This window comes from Meriones unguiculatus, chromosome 11 (genome assembly GCF_030254825.1).
Source record: "Meriones unguiculatus strain TT.TT164.6M chromosome 11, Bangor_MerUng_6.1, whole genome shotgun sequence".
NCBI classification, from domain to species: Eukaryota; Metazoa; Chordata; class Mammalia; order Rodentia; family Muridae; genus Meriones; species Meriones unguiculatus.
Window position 1 is genome coordinate 57,721,609 of NC_083359.1, and position 25,100 is coordinate 57,746,708.

The following is a 25,100-nucleotide window of genomic DNA, read 5'->3' on the forward strand; positions in this document are numbered from 1 at the left end:
TTTGTCTCAAGAAAATTAATTAATTAACTAATTAATTAATTAATAAAAATTTGGCCTGAGTAGCGAGCAGTACTGAGTTGGCCTGATGGGATCTGAAGGGCTCAGCTCAGGCATGGACTGTGTAGAGTTTGAGATGTCTACGTGGCTTTCGGGTATGGGATGGTGACACATCCCTGTAATCCTAGATAATCAGGAGGATGAGGCAGGAGAACCACAAGCTTGCATAACTTAGCAAGACTCTGTCTAGAAGAAGAAAAGGAGGAGGAAGAGGAAAAAGGGGGAAGAAGAAGAGGGAAGTAAGACAGGGCAACAGAATAACATAGTAAGTAAAGATGCCAGCCCCCAAGTCTGACAGCCTGAATTCAGTCTTTGAGACCCACACAGGGAGAGAGCCAACTCCTGCAAGTTGTTCTCTGGCCTTCACACATACGTCACAGTACGCAAGCACGTTGTACACGTGTATGTACACAAACCATGAAGAAATAAAGTAAAATTAAATATAAAAGACTGGGGTGTAAGAAACTGGAATCGGACAGCGCTGGTCCAAAGCTCAGCTGTCAGGGGGTTGTTGTCCTGTAGGTGGTACGGAAAGATCGGCTCTGGCTCCCCGGAACATCTAGCTGTTTCTAGGTGAGCTTTCAAGATCTCAGGCCATATCAGTGCCCAGCTCAGCTCCAGGCCTCTCAGAGAGGCAAGCCTGTAAAGTGGGCAGGCCTGCAGAGGCGAGAGCTATGGAAGGGGTAGCCAGAAGCAGACAGACATGTGCCCTTTGAGTGACATCTCCAACAAGGGCCAGGCAACCATCATCACTTCCAAACTACCACAGTAAGACGAGAGATACCCAGGCCTAAAGAAAACTGTTTACCTGTTAAGCTTGGCTTTAAGACAGCATCATGAAGTGACAGCCCAAATGTTGCTTTCTTTGGATTTTTCTTCTCAGGCTGTAGACTCATTTGCACAGCCAGGAGGGGGCCCAACAGATTGTGATGAGACTAGCAGTCAAGCCTGGTCAGAGTCTGGTCTTAGCGATGCAGGTTTAGTTAATATAGGGGGGACCTGAAGGAGGCAGCCTGACCATTTGAAAATGATGGGGATGGAGATAGCAGAGCATTTGTTTAGCATGGGCTGAGGCTCTAAATTTTTCCACAGCATGAAGGCAGAGCCCAAAAGCAAAACTACAAGAACTGACCAAACAGTGCCTATGCTGGGTCCCTGTTGTCAGCTTCCCATTTTACGGTCTGTTTCAGGGGAAGGTGCACAAACCCCCAAAGGACCCTGATTCCTTATGGCCCATTCAGACATCTTCCATCCAAGGATCTCCAGTGGCAACCTCAGACTCCCCGGCTCCCAAGGAAGTTTCCATCTATGGCTTGGAAGTCTTAAGGTCAAATCTGAAAGCTGCTCTTAGCAGACAGGTGTCTTCCCCGTTGCCTGGAATTCATCTTCCCGCTTCTGCCCTCGGGTAGGGGAGCTAAGCCTGCCGCATGCCTGCCCCTTGCAGACATGGCCCAGCAGAACTAGCCCGTGGCCTGGAGCGGATAGGAGCTGCTGTCCACCAGTTCTTTACACTGGCACATTTCACAGCTGGATGCTCATAAGAACTTTGCTATTCCTTCTGCTTCTTCTATTCCCCCACCTGCCTTGCCTCCTAGACAGATAATCAGAGCAGAACCCTCTGATGTTGGGTCAACATTTTTCTCGAGGGAGGGAGCTAAAGAGATGGCTCAACTGTTAAGAGTGCTGGCTGCTCTTCTGAAAAACCCAGGTTCCATTCCCAGCACCCTCATGGTAGCTCACAGAAACTCGAGTTCCAGGGAATCTGATGCCCTCTTCTAGATGAAGTGGGCACTGCACACTTATGGTGCACATGCAAGGGAAACATCCAAACACTTTTTCTTAAGTTTAAAAATATGTTTCCTTGGGCCTAACAGATAAAAAGTGGTTAAAATGCTTTCCTAACATATATGAAACCCTGGGTTCCATCCCCAAAACAGCAAACTAAAGTTCAAACTCACCGCAGAGTAAGTTAAATCCAAAATCAAGTTCCTATTGCCCACAGCTAATAGTTAGCTTGCCGCTCAGGTCTGAGAGAAGGGTGCCTGCAACTTTTCTAGAGGCCCCGGAACTATCTTCTCCTCCCACCCAACCCCCAGCCTGGAACAAACCCCAGGCCTAACAAAGCCAGAGCCTTGAAGGCCAGATTCCTACAGTCTCTAGGGCTGGGTACCCAATGGGACTGCAGTCACTCCTGCACAGCCATCTGCCTGACCCTTTGTGACCTACCTCTCCCTTGACTGTGGAGAGGGACAGGCAAAACAGAGACCCCTTTACCTGACCAGGGCTACCTCAGACTCAGGCCACAAGCTCTCCAGAAGCTGTAGCCATAGGGGGCACTCTGCTCCCAGGTCCTGAGCACCCGCTACAGAGCAGCAATGGAAATTGTAGCTGCCCCACCCCATCCCCTACACACATCCTGGTGGAGTGAGGCACTGTGGCTCTTTACAGAAACACAGAAGGGGGTCTTATGAACAGCCCCATCTCACCCAAGCAAGCCTATTTTGCCAGCCACAGGCACAGTTCCTCATAGCCTTTGAACGCTGCTTGGCCTGGACCATTTGAAACCAGAGATGAGGCGGTCACAAAGTCTCACCTCTCTTGAGGAAGTGACTTCCAAGCTCTCAGGCCCTCAAGACCTCAAGGAGCTGTGCTGCCCTTTGGTCAGAGTAGCAGCTTGAGTCTTCCTCTGCCACTCCACCTACTCATGGCCAGACCAGTTGGAAAGGTTGGGCAGGTATGTCAAGGAGCTTGGGCACAGCCTTTGTTAAAAAAAAAACAAAAACAAAAAAAAACACCTCAACACACACACAGAGACTCCTTCATCCTCAGCTGGGCCAATCAGACTTTATTGAAGTATTTGGCACAGTCTCAGCCCTGCAGCTGAGGGCACCGCCACTGTGCAACCACACGAAGATACCTGTTAGGTAAGAGCAATAACTTAATGTGGAGGATGCTCCGGTGTGGGGAGAGACCAGCACTGAGAAGTCTCCCAGCTCTGCAATGTAGGATCTAAGGCACTTAGAAATCCAGAGAATACGCTGGGACGGGGGCACCTCTACACGGGGGAGGGGGCTCAGAAGCCAGACAAACCAAGCAGGGAATTCACACACAACACGGAGAGGTTGGGACCGCTGGAGGGCGTGGTAAAAACAGTGACAGGAGTGCTCTGTGTACCCCCTCAAACCCCCTTAGTCCCCCAAACTCCTGACACTGCCCCTCCTCCAACCCCAGTGCAGCAGGCCACCCTGATTTCTCTCCAGCAGGAGAAATACAGGTATCCGTGCTCTGCCAATCCAGGGAGAAGTGCTGAGGTGGCGAAGGCCATGCAAAATCACAACTGCTCCCTTCCCAGTTGCTCCTAGGCAAGATGTCTAACTGGGCATCTGACCCGGCAGCCTAAGGCTCAAAAACTTGTGTGTGCCAGTGGTCTGAGTACAGGGCAGCTTCCTGGCCTGCCTAGTCTCGGGAGCTGGGACAATTTATTCACGCTGGCTACAGACAATCCATCAGGAGGCATCGATGAACTGCTCCAGGTGTGACCAAACAAGAGCAGAAGCTGGCTGGACAGAAAACAAGGGGCAGAAACTTCCTCAAACCTCAAACACGCCACAGAAGTGGCATATATATATATATATTTCAAGGTGCTGTTTTCGGACTATGAAGATTTTAGGGGGCAGAGTTGACAGCCAGCTTCACAATTCCCAGAGGTGAATTCACAGGGTGGGTGAGGTGTTTCCTACCAACCAGCCCCCTAGCTCAGGTCCCAGGCTGGACAATCTAGTGTAGCCTCCAACTCCAGGTTCAGCGGTCCAGGAGCTCAACAGTATGGGAAACAGGCCACTAACAGAGACCTGTGGAGTCGGGAATGTAGCATGAAGACAAGGTGGCAGCAGGACATACTGACCTTTCACCTGCCGCTGGGAGGACACACAAGGAGAGTCCTGCCCAGCAGCTGGGAAACAAGGGAAGAGTCCTTGTTGAGAGATTACCACATCCTGCCTCCAGCAATAAGAACTAGCAGCTACCTCAGAAAGAGGGCACAGAGCGTCGGGAGAATCCCAGGGGGCCTTTTAACTATGCCACTTCTCCCACATAAGGAGACAAATGATGTTGATTAGCCCAGCAAGATCTTAAATCCAAAAGGCCAGACTCCGGGGGAATGAAACATAATCATACTATAGGAACCTTGAAGACAAATCACACATATAAATCCTCAGGTCAGGGCTTCTGGAAAACACATGTTTAAAAAAAAAACCAAAGGTTTGAGGTCAAAGTCATCGGCCTGCGATGAGGGGAGTAGAGCCGAGAGAAGCACTTCAGGGTTGGGGCTGGGGATCTCAACCCCGGCTCCAATGTAAAAGTCTTTTCCAGCAGTTGCCGAGGCTTTCAGAGGGTTACACTTGGCTGATGATCTCTCCATTCTCAGGCACAAAGACTTGCACAGGAGCCCCATCTGGTGACCTCCGGAGTACACATACTGGGGGTACCTGCCACAGGCAAGGAGAGAGGAAAGGCAGGTGAGCAGGCTGGGGGTTATGTCAGAATGTGGGCTCAGTCACAGCATTCTTTTTGCTTAAAGGCAGAGACCACCAAAAGTGAAGCCTTGCTGGTCTGCTCCTGCCCTCCCCAGGAATAATGTTCCCAGGTACCACGCCTGAGCCATTGCCCGCTCTAGGTTCTTGGGGGTGTGACGGGCACCCTGACCTTCTTCCCCACCTTTCCTGTGCTCATGTCTCATCATCGTCCCTGTCTGGCAGGTTGGGATGGGCCAAGCCTAGACCAAAAACAGGTCCAAGCTCGCAGGAAGGGAAAGGCACGTTGGCTGGAGGGTGGAGAGCCTGGGACTGGGCCAGGGTGCTGCCCAGCCAGGGATGGCAGCTGCAACAGCCCAAAGAACCCGGGGGAGGGGAGAATGCGCAGCTGGGCTGCTGGGAATCTGGGGTCTCAAAGAAGCAGCCTGTTGGTAACTTCTAGAGCGTGTCCCCTGCATAGCCCTCTGAGTCAGGAAGGGAGAATAAAGAAAGGATTCATGCCTGCTAGCCTCACTCCCAGAATGAAGAAACGGGGCTTACAGAAACCAAGACTGCACCCCTAGCCAAAGTCAGAGTGTTCTTAATCCTACGTACTTCCGATACAGCCTACCCCCAGCCTGTGGCCGCTGGGAGCCTCAGTGACATAGCTATCACTGATCGGGCTCTCTGGCACATCGCTTTAAATCATTTTAGCCTCTTATCCATCCTGTGAGAGGGATTATTTACTATGCCCATCTTTTAGAGTGGGAAACAGAGGCCTCAGAGTAACCCTTGGAGCCATAGAGCTAGAGTGGGGCTGGGATTAGAACCTGGTGCTCTAGCTATGAGACCATCTGCTTCTCAGCCTCAGGGGGCTATTTTCTACACACCCATTTTCCAGATGCCTCAAGTCAGGAAATTCCAGGGGTTAATTTGGGTTCACATTTGATTATGAGGAAGTTTATCTGTTCTGTGAATCACCTGTGAAGCCGTTAGGGGGAAATCTCTCAGCTATCTGTGTAGACGATCTCTACCAGGGGACATTGGTATGTGCTCTTGCATTAGAAACCAGACACTGCAAACACAATTAAGAGGCACCTCAGGGAAGTCAAAAGTACCTTCCTTTTTTTTGACCAAATTTTCCAAATTGGGGATTACTCAGCGGTGGCCTGCTGGTCTACCTTCTTCTCAGGGGAAGGCGTACCTGTGCCCGGGATCCGGAGGCCCGCCCGAAGCTCTCCCTCCCGGGAGGCAGACTCCTGACACGGAAAGCCCCTTGGCGGTCGAGCGAGTGGGGGCGGCTGCTCCGGAGTCGTGCCCGCTCGTGCCACCACTTGAGCTCCTCCGAGACGGCTGCCTTGCTGAGTCCCCGGCCCGCAGGACTGTCCTTCAGGGAGGGCGTGCGCACTATGCGGCTGTGGGAGGGCACCAGCCGCTGGTAGCGCAGGGGTGCCCCTTCCTCGTCATAGGCGGCCCCCAGGGCTGCATGGCACAGCTCCCACTCGCCCGGCGGCAGGTGGCCCTCGGCCACCATCACATAGCGCCCTGTTGGGAAGTACCCAGGGGGCAGCAGAAGTTTAGGGTAGTGAGCGGTCAGCTCTCTGCCACAGGCTGGGCCCCAGGCCCCACGGTGGCAAGGTGGCTCAGGGGGACAGAGGGGCCGCAGAAAGGAGATGTCTGGACTGCTGCTGCCGGGCGAGGTGGGATGGGAGACGCTGGAGACATCAGAGCCGCTGTCTTCAGAGCAGGAGTGGCAGGCAGGGTGGGGCAGCGGGGGCTTGCTGGGCGCGAAGCAAGAGTCTGGCACGGTCACCGTGTAATGAGTGGGGCGCCGGCGGGGAAAGGCGCTGCGACCCCGGCCCTCCGCACCTGCTCGGAAAGAGTCCACCCTGAAGAGGAAAACAGGAAAGCACTGAACTGGGGAGGGGCCACATCGGGGTCATGAGTCTTGACCTCGGAGGCCCGTGTTCAGTCCCAAGGCCAAGGCAAAGAACATGTGCTATGTTCTACTGAGGTCAGGCCTCCTCAGAGCAGACAACCCAATCTGGTCCTAATATGCAGAGGCAGCACATTTCCTCCCATCAAGCCATTGCTGTACTGCTCTTGCTCCATTTACACACACACACACACACACACACACACACACACAGGTTCCTTCCAGCCTTTTCCACACATCCAGATAAACAGATGCCTGACCCACAAATTAGTCCCTTGCATAAAACAGGTAAGTATTACATAGAACACATCCAGTAGATTTTAAATAATACTTGTAATTCCTAATACAGTGAATGCTATGTAACTACTGTACTACTGAGAAATATTTTTAGAAAAAGCGACAAGAATCTGATGAACAGGGAATGTGGCTCAGAGTTAAGAACACTTGCTTAACATGCACAAAGTCCCAGGTTCAATCCCCAGCCCTGCAAAAAGAATTTGTACATGTTTGAAACATATGTTGATTTAAAAAAAAGATTTTTATTTTATGTACATTGGTGTTTTGCCTGCACGTGTGTCTGTGCGAGGGTGTCAGGTACCCTGGGACTGGAGTGACAGACAGTTGTGAGCTGCCATGAGGGTGCTGGGAATCGAACCCTGGTTTTCCGGAAGAACAGCCAGTGCTCTTAACCAGTGAGCCTCCACTCCAGGCCTCATATGCTAATTTTTTTTTTAAGTGTTTCGGAAGTTGATTCAATCCACTGATAGGAAGAACCAACATTCTGCTACATCCACGTCACATTTTCGGCCAGCTAGGACACACTATATTCGGTACCATTTCATACAGACACTGTTTGGTTAGACACTGTCAAGCATCTAACTTGAATGTGAAAAGCTTTCATGTGTTCCAAAAAGCAGGTGCACCAAGCAGGATCGGGGAGGGCTAAAATCTAGTGTCTTTTCCCCCTTTCCTCCCCCATCTCCCACTGAGTTTATATTCTGGGCAAGGGGCTGGGTTGCCCTTTAACATTTTTGCACAAAGACATTGTTTATAAAATGACCTCAGTAGGTAGGTAAGATATAAGATACATTGCTTTCCTTCCGACCTGTTCAGTGCTGCCTGATAAGGCTTTGGTGGTACCGGGTTGCTATGACTAATGCTACTTCTCATATCTCATTGACTGAAACGATTACCAGATAGCCCAGGCTTGGAAAGAAACATACAATTCATTTTCATTCTTCAGAGGTTTTGTATTTGCCAACCCACCTACTTGCTAAAACTGATCTGCTAATTCCAAAATCATCATACATAGCGTGTTTTCGATGGCTAATCTTGTCAGCTTGACAGGCTCTAGACTCACCTCCAAGATAGACCTCTGGGTGCATCGGTGAGGGGGTTTCTACACTGGGTTAGTTGAAGTGAGAAGACCCACTGTAAATATGGGTAGCATCTTCCCATGGGCCAGGGGCCTGGGCTGAATTAAAGGACTGAGAGCCGGAACCAGCCTTCACGTCTCTCTGCTTCCCGGCTGCAGATGTGCTGTGACCAGCTGCCTCACCCTCCTGACACCAGGCCTTCCTACAGAATGGGCGGCACCTCGAACTGGGAGCCAGAATAAGCCCTTCTTTCCTGAGGTGTCTTCATCAGGCATTTTGTTCCAGCATTGAAGGAGAATCATAACTGATGCATGTTCACAGTCATTTGATGCAGCAGAGACTTTGGAGTGTTTTAAGCACACCTGACTCCAGCAGAGGTGGAGGCAGGAGGATGGTGAGTTCCAGGCCAGGCTAGACTTCTTGGGGAACTCTTACTTACCAACAAACAACAAAAGATAGTTGGGGGCATGCAGAGAGCTTCTCCCTCATTTGTGAGGCCCTGGGCTTCAGCCCCAGCTGTGCCCACAATGAAATAGAACTAAATAGAAGTTCATGTGCTGCCATCTTATTCCATCCTTTCCATCTTATTCCATCCTTTCCGTCCTTTCCTGTGGCATTACTTAGTGTAAGGGAGGGGCAGGAACTTTATCATTTGTTTGTTTGTTTGCTTGCTTGGTTATTTGTTTTGAGACAGGGTCTCTTGGTGATGCTCGCTCTGTCCTGGGCCTTGCTCTGTAACCAGGCTGGTCTGGAATGCACAGAGATCCACCTGCCTCTGTCTCCCGGGGGCTGGGAAGCACACCATACCTGGCTGGTTTATATTTAAAATGGCCCTACAAGCGATGCTGAAGTGCTCTCGGCAGTTTCTAAGCACAGGAACACTGTGAAGTGCCTTGCAGAGATGGTGAAGACTGCTAAGCAAACCTCATTCTGAGTTACAGTGTCATTGGGCATGGGTTCAGTGGCAATGAAGCCACAGATGCATTAATAAGGTATCCTTCAACATAAACTGTCTTTAAACAGAAACTCAGGCTCAACAAGGTTACATACACTAATCAGTTAATGAGCAACACTATCCCCATCACCTATTTCCCTATGGGACAGTGGTTCCCAGCCTTCCTAAAGCTGCGATCCTTGAACTCAGTTCCTCATGTTGTGGTGACCCCCAACCATAAAATTATTTTCGCTGCTACTTCATAACTGGAATTATGCTACTCTTATTAATTGTAATGTAAATACCTGTGGTTTTTGATGATCTTACGTGACCCCTGTGAAAGGATCATTCAAGCCCCCCCTCAAGGGGTCATGACCCACAGGCTGAGAACCACTACTGCAGGAGCTTGTGTGTTTACAGTAATGTTATAGAATGTAGCTATCATAAGTAATGAGAACCAACTGTACATTAATTGAAAGGGAGAACTACACATTGTCAGCGACCAACAATAAACCAGTATCCATCAGGGCAAGAAAACAGGGCAAGGTTGGAAACCTCAGGCCAAGTTCTGCTTCCTCAGCAAAGCGTCATGCTTTTGGCTCTGCTGAGGATCAACCTCTTTGGAAAGGCGCCCCAGAGAGGGACGAAAAGGAGCATCCAGGGCACTGGGGCTATGTCACCCAAGGCCTTTCAGCTGTACTGTGCCACTTGGGATGGGAACAGGATGCCCCCTGCACCTCTTGGGTAGCTGTCTTACCTCAGAGACTGGCCCCTCCTGCCCTGTATCTCAGGGGTGGCTGGGGCACTGGTGCGGCCCTGCCGCTGGCCGGGAACATTTCGGATGGGGACCACGTGATAGGAGGCAGGATCCGGCAGCCACAGGCTGGAAGGGCTGGGCTGGTCCTGAGGAGTGGTGGCGGGGCTGCTGCAAAGGGGTTGAAGACACGTCAGTGACAGTGATGTCTTTATAGCCCCAGTCCCAGCCACCCTATCACTTTCCACCTGTTCTGGGCTCTCCCTTCCTCCCCAGTCTGACCTGGACTCGCTACTGAGCTCAGAAGACTTCCTAGGCTTCTCATAGGGGTGGTCCAGGCTGGTCTCCTTCCATGGACTGTTTTGGATTGGGGCCCGCTCCAGGCTGCCAGACTCAGGTCCTGTTGGCTGCAGGCCCTCGAGGCTCTGGGGTGGGTGAGGCCGTGAAGGTGGTGTCGCTGGGTACTCTGGGGGAGGTTTTGGCGCTTGGGAATCTTTTGCAGGGGTAGAAAAGGCAGAGGCTGGGGAAACCGGCTCAGCGAGAACCTCCACAGCCTGTGCCTTGCTCTCCCTCTTCAACGCTTTGACCTACTGCTCCAGGCCATAGCCCCAATCCCAGATAAGAAAAGCTGTTTTGTTTTTCTTTGGGACTCCCTCCCTCCCAGTCCTGTTTTAATTTTACACCTGCTTCCTCTTCCTCTCTACACTCCACTTTCTAGCATTTGCTCATGGTGCCTGTCTGCAACTAACTAGTTTTCTTCTTACCGCTTCGCCTAAGCGCCCTGTTTCCTTATTGGCCTGGGCACACCCTGGGCAGGCCTGCACCACCTTCTCAGTGCACTCTGACCCTGATATTCTCAGGGCTTTTAAACAAGGTCCTTAATCCACAGTCTTGTACTTCCTTTTTAACCGCGGCAAAGGTTTTAAGTAGTCCATTCACTGGCCCTAACTTGCTCCACCCAAAATACAACCTCAGAGTGAAGGAGAAACACCCAGGGTTAATAGGCCAGGCTAGTGCTCAGCCCTTTCTCATCAAAAGGCTCCACTGAGAGAGGAGCTCAGCCCATACCCCACCCCCACCCACAGGGCATGTGCCTGAACACACAGACACTGACATCAAAGCTGGGAAAGACCCTTAGCTGGGACCCCTGCCTTCATCGGCACCCTAAATTCTCCGGTTCCACTGGAGTCCTCACTAGGAAACTCTGCAAATGCCCAGTCTTGACTGTGTTCCCAGACTGTCCATCTCACCTTCCTCCAGGAGTAGCCCATCAGACAGGGAGCTGTCATCAGAGACACTGAGCTCTGCAACAATCAAAGGGGAGGAAAGAGAAGTGAGACAATTAGCCCAGCATTAAGCACCAGTAAGCAAACCCAAGCCCAGGTTCCATCCCGGGAGAGGACAGAACCTAAATTTCCCAAGGAACTACCCCCTAAGTGCTGAATAATGATTCAGGAACTTATTCCTTGGTGGTAGCAAAAAAGGTTCACAAATTATGGGGTGGGAGAAAGGAGTTGCCTCTAAGTTTAACCACAGGACCTTGAATAAGCGATTTCAGTGCCCTAGACCAAGGTCTCTTCATCTGCCAACAAAAGCAGGGCTCACGGGTTATAAAAGGGGAAGGCCAAGAGCCGTTTCAGAAGGCACACAGGATGAAAAGCATTTTGCCAGTGTGTCTTCAAACATCACAAAGGCAACTCAGCCCCACGGACTCAAATAGAAAAATTCCTGTAGTAGCCACAAGAACACTGGAGGCAGGGGTCTGGGCTGTGGGGAACATGAGGCCAACTTATGTAAGGGTCTAGCCAGCTGGCCCTAAGAAGAGTCTTGCGTTAGGGCTCTGCGAGTTGCCTGAGGGAAACGAAGCATGGCAGTTCCTCGTGAAACAACTGCAGCTGCCACTCCGGAAATTGGGGGGACCTTATTTTTGCTTTTGCCACTGAACAGATGTACTGCTTTGGAGGGTGAAGCTAAGTCTGTGTGACCCAGATGGAACCCAGAAAGCATTTAACTGTTTGAAAATTAAGATGAGAAAATATTAATAATGGCTAACATTTCTACTGTGCCAATACCTTCCTAAATAAATTCCTAAATATGTTTCATACACTCATGTAATCCCCATAATAGCTAAGACAGATACAAATCCATGTGACTGAGGAAACTCAGTCTTAGCCCACCTAGCAAGGAGATTTGGGTCCATCCATCAGAAGGCTGCTGATGAAGACAGCGCCTGTTGCTCTAAGCCGTGGCCCCTGATTAGTTCTCCTGACAGCCAGCACAGGTCACCACCAGAAAGTTCTAATAGCAAACAGTAGCAACCATCCTGCAATCTGCTATGGCTGGCACAGCCCAGCCTTAGGGGTCACACCTTTAATCCCAGCACTCAGGAGACAGAGACAGTCTGATCTACAGAGCGAGTTCCAGGATAGCCAGGCTTACACAGAGAAACCCTGTCTTGAAAAAAAAAAATCAAAAGAGAGAGGGGGTTGGGGGAACTGGGAAACTTTGTCCACAGACCAGAGCTGATTTCACTGGTGAAGCTGTATAGAGACGCAGCTACAGATTTGTGTTAGTTGGGTAAGACACCCTATGAGCCACAAAGTCTAAAACAATTTGCTCTCCAGATCTTTATGGAGAAAACTGTCATGGTAGTTCTCCTCCTCTGCAGCTGAGCAGCCCCAGTACCCAGCCAAGACTCTGAGTAGCGAACAGCTAACCTTTGCTTTGGGGTTCAGTGGAAGAGAAACCCTCTTACTGAACTCTGGTTCTCTATTTGGTGTCTTTTACAAAACCTTTAGGAATAAAGCTTTTTTTTTTTTTTTTTTTTTTTTTTTGCAAATGTCAAGTTGAAGAAATGATCCAAGAAATGATCTCACAGTTCACTAGTGCAAAGTGGGTTCAAAGAGAATGTAAAGGCCCGTGAAGAAAGACATCACTACCCATCACCTCTAGTAGTAACATAAGCAAGACCATCAGTTTGGTGGGCTAAAAGGTGTGCTGCTAGGAGGGAAGTCTGGAGAAATGTCGGCTTTGCAGGGGTGGAAGCTCGGGGGACAAGCTGGCTGAAATGCTCACCTCTCAGCCCTGTCCCATCAGCCCCGGGTCACCCTTGTCCTGCTCTGTCTACCATGACTCTCCCTCGACAGCCATGGCAGAACACCCCAGGCAGAGATGTAACTATGAAGCCATACTTACAAAGCTACCCTGCCCAGCAAAGCATGCCATGCAATATGGGGCTACTCTAACTCAAGTTAAAAACCCAGTTCCTCCGTCACAGGGGCATAGTGTCAAATGTTCAGTAGCTACACGCCGCTATTAGTTACCACGTGGGCAACACAGCATTTTCATCACCACTGAGTCCCTTGTTGCTCGAGACTGCCATTGCCAATCGACAAACACAGACTGAGCACCACAGCATGAGAGGAATACAGAGGATGGTTCTTGGGCTCACCACCTGACTACTCCTTGCCACCTGCAGAGAACTAACTAATTACCCTCCCCTGGCTAATTACTTTCTCAAATTGAATAACCTTGTGTGCAAAAGTGGTGGGTGGGATTTCGTTTTCATTTCTTTCTTTCTTTCTTTCTTTCTTTCTTTCTTTCTTTCTTTCTTTTCTTTTGGTTTGTTTGCTTATTTTTCCTTCTTAATTCAAAACACCCTCTAGCCTCAAACTAATTATTAATCTCTCTCTCTCTACTTCTTCCTTTCCAGGTGAGTACAACTGACAGAGGAGCCATAAACAGGACCAACTACTCCAGAACCAACTCCCTTTAATCTCCCAAGTCGGGACACTAGAACCCAGAACCTCAGGCCCGTCTGGACAGGGTGTGTGCTGGAGCCACACAAACCACTGGCTGTGCCAGCTCTGCACTCTGTTTTCTCTTGGCCCTGAGAATATCAGCCTTCCCTCCTACACAGGGTTAAGCCAGAGCCCTAGGCATGTCCTGACCTGCTTCCTGGCTTCCAACAAGGAGTGTCCTCAGTCGCAACGGCAGCAGTAGTGACATTCCCCCTACAGCCCCACTCTGAGCAGAAGCTCCTGGCAATGGCAACACCTATGGGCAGAGGAGCCTCTGAACGGTACATGCTGGAGGGACCAGAAGGGAGGAGACCAACTGGGACAGGACACATCTCACCACTAATGGATCCTTCAAGTACAGAGGTGGCCCTTGGGGACCACTATGCCTTGGCCAGTAGTTGCCTTACCATACCCAGGGCCTGTGAGAGTGCTGTCCTACATTGGGGCCAGAGCCACCAGGCTCCAGGTCAGTCTAATGCTTTTCTGGGTCTCCTGTTCAGCCATGATATACAAGAACACATTATTTTTTGCCATCTACTCCAGGCTTCCAAGGGTGACCTGGCTGGCATCTGTTCACACACTTCTTACTAGGGGTCAGGGGTGCTGAAAGCGATGCCTGCTTGAGGCATGAAGCATGGGGACCTCAGGCTTCTACTCTGTGTCCAGCCAGAGAAGAGAACAGCCGGTGTGCAGGAATGGATGGACTCAGGCATCGGGGAGGCTGTTGCTCCCCAGGCTGAGTCTGAGGCTCTGGCTGAAGGCCACGATGAATAGCAGCTGGTCCCTTGCACCATTTCCTTCAGGCACAGCCAGAACCAGGGCCAGGGCCAGAGATTCCTGGGAGCAGGGAGTGGAAGAGTGGAGGCTACAAGTCCTGACCTGACAAGCAGGATTTGGGTCAGAGCAAAGGAAAACAGTCCCAGCTCCGGGCTCAAAAGCACTCACTGGACGCTCACCAGACTGGACACACTGCAGTCATTTTTGGCTGGCTCTGGTTCTGAGATACCTCACAGCCTCATCTCTGGGTCTGGGCTCAAGCACTAAGCTATAAGAACGATTCAGCAACCTTGACCATGCCAGCTGCAGACACTGATGAGACTATAGGGGTACAACTGATTGCAGTCTAAACACCCATGAGTAGGGGCCACTGAAACCATCAGTAACTGGCTACCCATAGCAACAGCCAATCCTTAGAGATTCCCAAATTGAGCTAGAGAAATGTACAGTAACGCTGAGCCTTTAGCTTGCTGCATTTTTCTCTAAAGATAATATTCGAGTTTGAATAAACCCTAGGATTATGATCAAACCAAGAAATGCCTTCTGTTTATAGTCTTATGGGAGTGGTGTTCAACATGGGAGATGCAGAAGGAAGGAAGAAATGGGATGGAGAAGGTCTCTCAGGGTGGAGACACCTTGGTAAGGTACACAGGTGAAAAAAAAAAAAAGTCTGTGTGGGCACTCCTAGGAAGGAGCTGGCCGGTGGCACTAACGTGAAACATTAACACAGGTACTAGCCAAAAGCATGATGCAAAATAGAGTGCAGGGCTGTCCCACAAGAGCTGTGTGAGGCCAAATGGCTCAGACAGCGGGCTCACCTCTGCCCAGGGAGGGCACGGTGGTGGGAGGGGGCTCACTGTTCCGCCGCCGATCGCCCAGGCGGCGCTGAAGCTCCCGCAGCTTCTTCTCCTCCTGCAGCGCTGCGTGCTTCCGCTGTCTGCGCGCCTGTCGGCTGAGGTTCTCCTCCGCACACAGCCTGCGAGCCGCCTCGGTGATCTGAAGCTGCAAAGCCAACTGGCGCTCCAGGCTGCTCAGAGGGTCCTGAAGGAAGGGTTGGCAGTGAGGGCCTGGAGGGTCCTTGGCGCTCGGGAGACAGAAGACGCCAAGCAGCTCTGAGCCGGTGGTGGACAGAGAGCAGCGTCCAGGGACACACAGCTAAGGGTGGAGCTTTGGGAAGGCCCAGAGCCAACTTGTCATCATGAAAAGTTGACTTGAGTGTCCCACCTCAGCTACCTGCTGTGCTGGGCTGGGAGAGGACTTAAGTGGGACACTTTCCTTCCTGACCCCAAAGGACCAAACAGGTCAACCCATGGGAATCTCTCCAAGGGGAAGGTCAACTACGGCCAGAGCCGCCCTCACCTAGGAGGAGAAAGGGCAGGCCTCGCCACACCAACCTCCCTGAACAGAGAACTGCCTCTTTAGGTTGGTTATTGGTATTCGGAATCCTCTGCCCACTGGGCCCAAGCCTAGTGTCTTCTCTTGATCCCCCAGCTCTCCAGCTGCAGAGGTGGCATGTTTACTCAGAGCCATCTGGACTACTCGTGAGCAGCCAGCACCCACACTGGATGACACACTGCCAGAGCACTGGACTGCTTCAGTAGTGAGCCTCTGGGGATCAGGCTCAGCAACCACCACAGCTGGAGTCCCTTACCTCTCTGTGCAGGGCCCACTCATCCAGCTTGTACGCTGCTCCAATCCTGCGCCGGACCTTGGGGGCCTTCTCACCTGGCTTAAGGGGATATTCTGCTGGCAAAGTACCAGTCAGCTCCTAGAGGGGAGCAGAGTCGATCAAGTCAGGCCCCTCTCCACGTGCCCAGCCCTTGACCAACCATTTAAAACTTAGCATCTCCACATTTTAGGGGCCTGACATTCCAGAGGCCTTTGAAATGGCTAGGCCATTTGTAACCCTGCCCACCTCATCCTATCATGCCACAGTTGTCTTTTTATTCCCATCCTTCTGCCTTCTCGTTCTCTCTGGTCACTTCCTACAGAGGGCCACCCTGACCCAAGGTACAATTATCAAATGTGTTTCCATCTCTCTGGCTCCTCTGCAGCTATCTTCCTTTCCTATCCCGGACCCCTCTACCCAGGGTCCAGGTCAAACCCATAGGAGACAGACTCTAGGCCAAGACCTCAGTCTAATTCCCAATCCCCTCAAAGACGGGGCTTCCCTCTTGGCCTCAATATCCCAAAACATAGTTCCAGGGCTCTTCAAATCAACCCTAAGCATGTGGGGGCAGGGACTCCAGGGGCCTCACCGCCTCCCTCAAGCAGAGTCTGCGAAGCTCCTCCAAGCAGGCCTCCAGTCTCGCTTCTAGGGCCCTCTGTTGCTTGCGCACTGCGTTGGTCAGCTCTTTCATTGGAGAGACAGGGCTGTCTGGGCCTGCAGGAACACAGCGGACACTTGCTCAGGAACTCTGAAGCAAGGCATCCCCAGGACACTGCTGACCACCTCTGGGAGAGTACACACCCACACAGTCTTATGTTTGCCCACAAATTACAGGCTAACTGCCTCGGTTTGTGTCACAGCCACAAAACATCATGTCTCCTGGCTGCCCAAAGGTTGGTAGCATTATAGTTCGAAGGAAGAGCTGTCCCCCCAGGTGATCTGTGGGGGAGAGGACCAGAACTCATGGCCAGAACTTTGTCTTCTCTTCCTCCTCCTCCTCTTTCTCTTTCTGCTCCTCTTCCTCCTCCCCTATCAACCAAAACCAGGCCAGACCAGACCCACAGGCTCAGGCTTAGTAGAGAGACAGAACATCAACACTAGCTAGATAAGAGCTTTCAGCTTCTTAGTAAGTGCTGGGGCTGCAGTTGGACATGGCAGATCCCTGCCCCAGATAAGACGGAAACTCCTGGCTAGTGCCTTCCAGCAAGGAAAACTGCAATTCCTTGAGGTGCCAGACCTTCCAGTCCCTCACTTATTCAGCAAAAGCCTCTCCATTCCTTCCTTCCTCAGCCCTTTGGGAGTTTTAGCCTAACTAGCTCAGTGCCTACAGACTCACTCTGGAGTCAGGGACCAGGGCAGGGGAATTTCCTAGACCCACTCACCAGACTGCAGGATGATGCCGCTGTCGGTGTCACTGACCTCATCCTTACTCTCCATGATGAGTTTCTGGGAGGAGGGGACACTGAGGAAGGAGGGGCTGCGCTGGGCCCAGCCTGGGCCAGGATGTGTAGGTAGCCTGGAGTTTTCCCAGCTTTTAAGAGAAGATAACAACAACAAAAACACTATGAAGCCTCCTGTGGCTCAATGCTCGGGGATGGGGGGAATGGAAGTAAGGACTGTGTTTCTGTGATCTGGGGTGAGGGGCTCTCAGCGGGCTCTCTAAGGTAGGGGGCATTCTGAGGGTGCAGCCTAGTTCCCCCCATTAGGTCTCCTCCCTAGAAAGTCCTCTGGGTCCAAAGGGGTTTACTGCACTAGTGGCTGTACAAAAACAAGAGAGAGAGATAAGAAAAGGAGGAGACAGGAAGGTGGGACAGGATGGCAGAGCAAGGAAATGACAAGCTGTTTTCATGAGGTATGGACTACTGGTCCACTGACTGATGGCACTGCAAGAAAATGGCTGGCAGTGAGCACAAAGCCAAGGCTAGTCTCGGGCCCAAGGACCAGTGCACCATGCTATCTGACTTGGTCATTCACCTGTTGGCAGGGAAATCAGAGAGTTGTACTGAATCCCAAATCACCAGTTATACCTAGGAAACTTAGGGGGAGTTAACCTGCAACCCTACACCCCACCGTTAGGATGGACACAACGGCAGACTGGAAGCTATCAAGAACAGAAAGGAAAATACCAGCTTCTCTGCTTCCCTATGGTGGTGCAGGTACAACCCAGCAAACCACGCACCAAAACAACACCTGTGACCACCCCATCTCTTTCTCAAACCTACCCCCTCAGTGGGATCCCAGCTGGCCAGGCTGGCAGCTGTTGGTTACAGCAGGGGCGGGGAAGAGAGGGTGGAACGCAGGCGGAGGTCTGGAAAGGGAGGCCAGCCACCTCCTCACTGAGTCAGCCCATTGAGCAAGAGTCCAAAAGTCCTTCGGAGTTTCTGTCTGGGGCTCATCCTGCTGCCTCCACAGAGCACAAGGGCTGCAGGGCAGGGGGAAGGGGGGCTTCGTCCCTGCGTGACAGACACCAGAGCAGAATGGCAGAGAGGAGGGGGTACAACTTTCAGCTAAGCTCCCCCACGTCTGCCAACTGAGCCTGAAAGAGCTTTAGTGACTCAGTAAACAACGCAGCTTATCAATGGGCAAGCAAAGGGTTAAAACCATGAAAACTGACGTGTACTTTATAAGTCTGGACTTTGAATTTTCCAAGCAAGTCTAGAGAATGAAGTCGAGAACAAAAGAAATAAAAGTTGATGCGGTGGCTTTACAAACACACTGAAGACTGGTCCTGCGACCCATGGAACTTGCAGAAAGCCAGGGTGCTGGTCAGTACACAGTGTCCATTTCCCTAAAATCCTTGCTCTTTGTAGCCCAGAGAAGCAGGCAGCTGGGCCTTCCTCTCACCCTCCCAGAAGAGGACAAGAGCCTCTTAAATAAGCTAAGAAGCAGGACCAAGACTATCTAGCAGGGCTGGCAGCTGGCACCTGGAGCCTTTCGATTTGGACAGAGGGAGGAGGCAGGTGGGAGGGGAAGCCATCAATTAGTCACACTTGTTAATTAATTATTAACCACTAAGAAGTTGTCTTGAAAGACTGAAACAACTAGGGTCCTGCCTGGGGCGGGGGGTGGCGCTCAGACTGTTGCAGACAAGAGGGGCGCAGACTAAGGGGTGTCTTGACATGCCTTCTCTAGCTTCCCTCTCCTCTAGGCTCTGGTGGGACAAAACCTATGATGCAGGGTCACAGGTGCTCACTTGCTGCTCCAAGGAGGGCAAAGAGCACAGGCTCAGAGGCCCGGATTCCACGCTCAGTTGTGCAGCTTTCTGAGACAGTCAAGAAAGCCCCACTTTTCCTCACAAGGACAAGAAACATCAGATAGGCCTAAGGCCTTCCCCGGACCCTATATCTGACTTAGGACCTTCTGGGCAACACCAGGCTGAGAATGATACCTATACAGACACAGAGCACAGCTCTCCAAAATGGGGAACTTTCCCCAGAGTCCACAGGGGCTGCCCAGGCCCCACCCAGGAGAGCTCGAGCTTAGGTGTGGAAGGTCAGTTAAGGGCAGTTCAGGTAGCATACCCACTCCCGCTCAACTCAGGAGTCTCTGTCCCACTGACCCTCTGAGCCAGCCCAGATGCAACCCATGTACCCAAAGCTATCCCTAGACGAAGGCAGAGGGAGAAAGAAAGGCTTAGAAGGAAGGGAACCGCCAGCATGCTTTTCCTCAGGGAAGCCTTTGGGAACCCTCCCCATCACTAGCGTGCCCCCAAAGCCAGGTCCTCTGTATCCCAGCTCATCTCTGTTGGAAACTTTGGCCGGCTCACAGAGACAGCATACCTGTTTCCAAACCCAGTAGCAGTCCCTGTTACCACTGAGCCCTGACATGACCTTAGGGGAAGGAGCATGATAGCTCCGTCTGGCTGGGACTCCCTCCATTTCCTGGTCTGCCTGCTGCTCAACCCCAAAGACCAGCCTCACCCACCCCACTCTCACCTGCTCCAGAGTTCACGCCTGACCAGGGAAGACTCTGGCTCCCAGATCAGGGTTCTGAAGCACCTTTCATGCCACCTTGGGGTCTCCCGGGTCACAAGCCAGCCACCTGGTGCTCTTTCTCTGAGCAAGCTCTCCACACACTGCTGGCCGGCCCCTGGCTCTCCCTCTCATCAGGTCCCGCCTGCCTGTTGTCCCTCCCAGGCTGCCGGGCCAGGGGAACCAGGTTACTTGTTATGACTTGAGTCAGAGGGGAGGAGCAGGTGAGCAAGTCCTTCCCTGAACTAATCCGGCTGCTGGCAGTTGCCGGTAGGCAGCTCCTAGGCCTCTGCACTTCCGGGCCGATGGGGAGCAGGGAAAAGGGGTTCCCCATGAAAGAGAACTAGAAAGCAGCAGAGTCAAGTTTCCATAGCCACAAAGAACCCTAATATAGTGTGTTGAGCTATGGAATACTTCAGTGCGCTCCTGTCCTGCCTGGCTCTTAAGACTTGCCTCCCTTGTACCCCATTTCTTTTTCTAGAAATTGAGGAATGTTAAACAACCCCCCCCCAAATAGGGTAAAAACTCACTGTCCACAGGGAGCATCATCGGGAAACCCACAGACTCACAACGTCACTGCTCTCCTTACACAAAGGGACGAGGACCACAGTCTCAGTCTTTCCCAAATTAGGATTTTAAAAACCTCAAGACTGAGTTGGGGGTTGTGGCAGGCACCTGTAGCAACTTGCAGTCCCAACTACTTGTGAGGGAGGATCACATGAGCTCACAGACTGAGGACCAGCCTGGGGAACAGTGCAAAATACTATCTAAACAAACAGACAACAAAAGCAGAAGGAAAAAACAGCTGTGAACGTACATAACTCATTGGTAGATTACAAGCCTAGAGGTCTTTGGCTCTAAAACCCAGGACCTCAAAACGAAAGAAAACCAAATGGACAACAAAAACAGGCCAGAATTGCTTTTGCAGACCCTCCAGGGTGCTAGAAATGGAGGACCAGGCTGTTTTCTTCTATCCCAGCAACATCAAGAGCATCATATCCCACTTGTAACGTACATCCACACCCAGCAATGCTATCCACAGGGCACTGACCCAAACAGCCTAGCCATCCCTTATTCCATACAAGGGCCACAGTAACCTCCAATCCTTAGCCCACTCTCCAAACGCAAGAGATCAGTCACTAAAATGGAAAATTGGTCCCTGCAAAGTCAGCCTCCGGGCCCCTCAAGAGAACAAGCTTGCTTAGAATTCATTGCTTTGGAGTGGTGAGCAGAGCTGAGGCTGCTTGCTGCCTGTCCCTAGAGGCTAGAAATTTTTAGCAGACTGGCCTGTGTCTCTTAAGTCTTTGTCCCATCGTCTTCCATCCTCCACTTCTGGGACCCAAGTCTCGGCACTCAGTATACACCCAATTTGCTCCCTTCTCCCAGCCCCTGTGGAGCCGTCCTCACTCTCCATGCCCTAGCAGGCTGCTAAGATCTCCTGTGCAGTTATGTCACAGTCCGCCGCCACCCTTCACCAACAACCCCATTCCTTCTACACACAACCCTCACATTCCTGTACACACCCTCTTTCCAAACAATGCTAGCTAGCCCCAGAGTCCTCCAGGCTGACCACCTCCTCCAAGCAGAGGCCGAGGGGCCCTCACAGGGGACAGTCCCTTCCCACTGTGGGGAGCATGCTCTCTGAACCTCCCAAAGAACGCACAGCCCTTCCCATCCCCCCCTCCCAGTCCTGCACAATACTTCGGTCCCTTCCCATCCCCCAACAGGTTTATACACTCTTCCCATGTCTGCGCGGGGCTGACTCTGGGCTTGAGCTGGCTTGGCCCATCCCCCCAGCTCCAACCGGGGGCTGTGGCGGTTCCTAGAATCAGCGCACAGCTCAGTTTTTAATGCATAAAATAAAGAGCCCAATTATGCCGAAATGCAGTTCTGAAACCACAAAAACATAACACGTACACTTCGTTAACTAACATCAAACAGGACCTAGCAATGGGCCACCTCAAACAACCGATGAATGAAACTATTTGCGGATACCCGACCTCGAGGGAAAGTCACGGGTATTGCTGCTGCTGCAGCCTGAAGTGTAAGTTTTGGACCCAATTAAGAACCCTGGCCTCAGGTAACCCCATCTGAATTCAGGGACAAAAAGTGAAATCGGGTTAAGGCCTGTACACTCCGGCACAAAAATTTCTTAAACTGTCTTCCAAGAAAAGCCTCCAGGCCTTCACTAATGATTCTTACTGCTTGAAACCAGCTTTTCAAGAATGGGCTTGAGCAGAATCCAGGTCAGTGGATATCACAAACTCGAACCCCCTGGAGCAGAACATAACCCCCCCCACACACACACCCAAAGAAATATGCAACCTGCAAAGAGGCCAGCCTGGCCACCAACCAGCAGCTTCCTCACTCCCACAGCGCACTGATCAGGGAGGAAGATCTTCATTTATTGCTCCTGGCTTCCTTGCAGGTCAGCTGTGCAATGGACTTGTTTTGTTTTGTTTTTTTCCTCAGAAAACCAGTGTTGGTACAGGCTTCTGTTGAAGGTGAGTAGCAGGCCCTTGCTCACTAACGAACGGACTTTGAGACCAACCTGCTTGCACTGACCCTTAACTTTTAATACTCCAAGAATACTCAGCATTCCCCAACCCAACAGACTCTAAGGTTTGGAACGAGGCTGACAAACCAGCAGTCCTCCTGCCAAGCACGGGATTGGCGAGGGACACCACCAAGGGAGAGGTGGACACTCAAGGGGTAGCTTGCGACTTGGAACTCAGCTCCCAACTCTAAAAAACCGGAAGCTGGCTTTCCTTGATCCTAAGTCCCAGAGCACTGGCAACCAGGAAGACCAGACACAGGTTGCGGAAGTGGTTCCCTTGCAGATCACTGGAATCCTGTCGAGGTGGAAGACAGCCCTTCCAGCGAAAACCATCTCTTCATGTCCAAACTCTTCTACAGACCTGTAGCCAACCACACAGCGTCCCCACGCACTCCCCTCTGCCTCGACGTTCCTTCTTTTAGGTTTCTGGGATACTCTGGGAGTCAAAAGTTTAAGTCCCTTAACCTTACCATCTCCACATCCCCAACAGCACCTAGCAAAGTACAGCTACCAGCATTCCCACAACTTTACTTAATGAATTAACAACTCAATGGCCAGCCGCGGGAGCTCACAGCCGGGAAGAGAAGGCTGGGAAATCAGTCGGGGGCTCTCGGGGCAGGAGAGGTGGAGGAGCAGCCCCCGTTATGTTTTCTTCCTCCACTCTTCTCTCTGGCCGCTGGCAAAGGTGTTCACCTCCACTGAGCCAGGGTGGAGAACTCGGGCTAGCCGGGATGCATCCTTCAAAAAAAACCTCCAAGGCTCTCCGTAAAAAGACCCTTTGTCCTGCCCCCCCAGCCCCTCCCCCACCGCGCCCTCTCCTTCCAGGCCGGCCTGGGACTCCAGCTCCTTTTGTTCGCCTGCTTTCTAGCTTCCCGGAACCTGGCCAGGAGATCCACCGGCCTGGGGATAGAGGGTCCGAGGAGAAAGGTTGAGCCGTTGGAAACGGCTTTGGGGTAGAAATTCGGGAATTCTCGACCTTTTGGTAAAATTACCCCCTTTCTCTGCAAAGCCCCCTTTGCTGAAGATGAAGACAGTTGTTCAGGGGCTCGATCCCCCACCCACCCACCCCCGTTCTCCCGAGCCGGGTTCACTAAGTTTCCGCCTTACCTGTCCCACGGAGCTCTGGCGCCCCGAGCCTGTCCCCACGCCCCCCGCGCCCGCCGCGCAGCTTCAGGACCTGTTGGTCCCGCCCATCTTCCCTTTCCCCAAGGCTCCCCCGGGCCTCCCCTCCCCGGAGGTATTTCATTTAACTTCGGCATTTGCAGCATCCCAAATGTTAAAGATCCCAAGACATCTGTCCCCTGGGGCATACCAAAGGCCCAGTGGAGAGAGGGGAAGATGCTAGAAGGGATTCGAGATTCTGGTCCCAGAGGCGGGGAGGGCCTCACCCTGGGATGGGACAGTGCCAGCCCGGTGTGCACCCTGCGGGAAGGGCAGCGGGAAGGGCGACGCTGCCCCCTATCTCCCGCATCTGGGCGGCCGGGTGGCGGGACACCCCCGACTAGGCCGGTTTCCCAAATCTGGGCGGGACGAGGCTCGACTAGTGGTCCTAGGGCCGCCTTTCATCCCTTCGCTCAGCCCGGCTGGGGCCAGTTTTCATTCCGGAGACCCCAGCGTGGAAGACTGAAAGGAGATGGCACGCCCCTCCCCCTCCTCGCCTGTCCCTTCTCGCGGTCGGACCGGCGCCGCGATCGAACCGGGGTCGCTTAGCCTCCCTGTGGCCCTAGCCTCGTACCTTGAGGGCGGCGAGCAGAACGCGGGCTGCGGAGAGGCGAGGCGTGCACACTCCTGGGCAGCGCCTCCTGCTGCTTGCGGCAAGCCCGCGAAACCATCCATTCATTCAAACTTGAGCTTTCCTCTTTTCGTTGGTTCTGTTTACGTTTGTGCAGCCCTTGCCAGGGCCAAGCGTGGCGGTTTTAAGTGAAGACTCCATCACGAGACAGTTCTGCTGTCTAGATCAAGCAAGCATAACTTTGAAGAGCAAAGGATAGTAGAAGCCGACCCGGGCTGAGACTCCCCAAAGCCTGGTCAGAGGAGTAAGCTGTCCGAGGGGCTGACAGACAAGCTGTAGAGACGTCTGGGCAGAGGAGCACAGCAGGTCCTAGGAGCTGTAGGAATTTAAGATAGGGCTGGGGAAGAGGCATGAGGCCGTGACAGGCAGAGACCCATCCAGGAGCATTTCTGTGTGGTTGTCTAGAAGGCTCTCGCAAGCTCCAGTCAATTATTTTTAATTAGATATGGGTTCGCTTGGAACCGGTCCTTTTTTTTTCTGTTAAATGGGTCTCTTTTTCTAACGAGTGTATGAGCTAAGCTGACTGAAGAAAGCGAAGAGAATCCACATGTACTAGTAAGGAAGGGTGCTCAAGAGAAACCGAAATAGTAAGGTGTGGGGAGTGGGGGACGTCCCGAGAATGTGAATGCTGACCAGTGGCTTAGGAAACCCAACATAAAGCCATTGAATGAATCCCCCCTCCTCATGGAGGGCAATCTGCTTTACTCACAGTCCACCGATTTAAATATTAATCTCATCTTTAAAAAAAAAAAATCCTCACCAGAACAACCAGAATAATGTTTGAGCATTTACCCTGTGCTCTGCAGTCTAGCCAAGGTGATAAAAATTAATCTTCACTTTCCTGAAGGCCACTGATCCAGGACCTAATGTGAATAAGGCAACGCATTAATCAGATGACTTCGGGTAGGAGTGGTGGAGGAGAGAGGCTGACTATAAGGAAATCTGGGGAGTCAATGACCTATTGTT

The 25,100-nt window shown here is 51.9% G+C and overlaps 2 protein-coding genes across 6 annotated transcripts in view; both read right to left on the reverse strand.

Annotated features, from left to right (window-relative positions):
* Positions 1-953, reverse strand: part of LOC110548417 (maestro heat-like repeat-containing protein family member 7) — a 33,037-nt gene extending 32,084 nt beyond the window's left edge. Inside the window, exon 1 of the mRNA XM_021636648.2 lies at positions 866-953. Coding sequence (XP_021492323.1) covers positions 866-953 — 88 coding nt within the window. The remainder of the gene's footprint in view (positions 1-865) is intronic.
* Positions 954-2,882: 1,929 nt separating this feature from the next.
* Inava (innate immunity activator) lies at positions 2,883-23,625 on the reverse strand. Of its 5 annotated transcripts, none has more exons than XM_021636679.2 (10): positions 23,450-23,625; positions 17,197-17,345; positions 16,404-16,528; positions 15,797-15,913; positions 14,964-15,186; positions 10,819-10,872; positions 9,851-10,034; positions 9,572-9,739; positions 5,773-6,457; positions 2,883-4,544 (listed from the first exon to the last, which is right to left on the reverse strand). In XM_021636679.2, the coding sequence occupies exons 1-10, from the start codon at positions 23,608-23,610 to the stop codon at positions 4,452-4,454; spliced, it is 1,959 nt and encodes a 652-aa protein (XP_021492354.2). In that variant the 5' UTR covers positions 23,611-23,625; the 3' UTR covers positions 2,883-4,451. The 5 variants fall into 5 exon arrangements, with proteins under 5 accessions (XP_021492354.2, XP_060220351.1, XP_060220350.1 ...); XM_060364368.1 differs by having other exon boundaries at positions 9,572-9,736; positions 9,851-10,061; XM_060364367.1 differs by having other exon boundaries at positions 9,851-10,061.
* Positions 23,626-25,100: the final 1,475 nt, after the last annotated feature.

Excerpts from the sequence above, each read along its gene's own strand:
- Inava (XM_060364367.1), bottom strand. The coding sequence starts at position 23,610 with ATGCTGCAAATGCCGAAGTTAAATGAAATACCTCCGGGGAGGGGAGGC. Across the intron at positions 16,529-17,196 it reads CGGCATCATCCTGCAGTCTG|GCCCAGACAGCCCTGTCTCT; the intron begins GTGAGTGGGTCT and ends GTGTTCCTGCAG. Across the intron at positions 9,740-9,850 it reads GAGCTCAGTAGCGAGTCCAG|CAGCCCCGCCACCACTCCTC; the intron begins GTCAGACTGGGG and ends ACCCCTTTGCAG.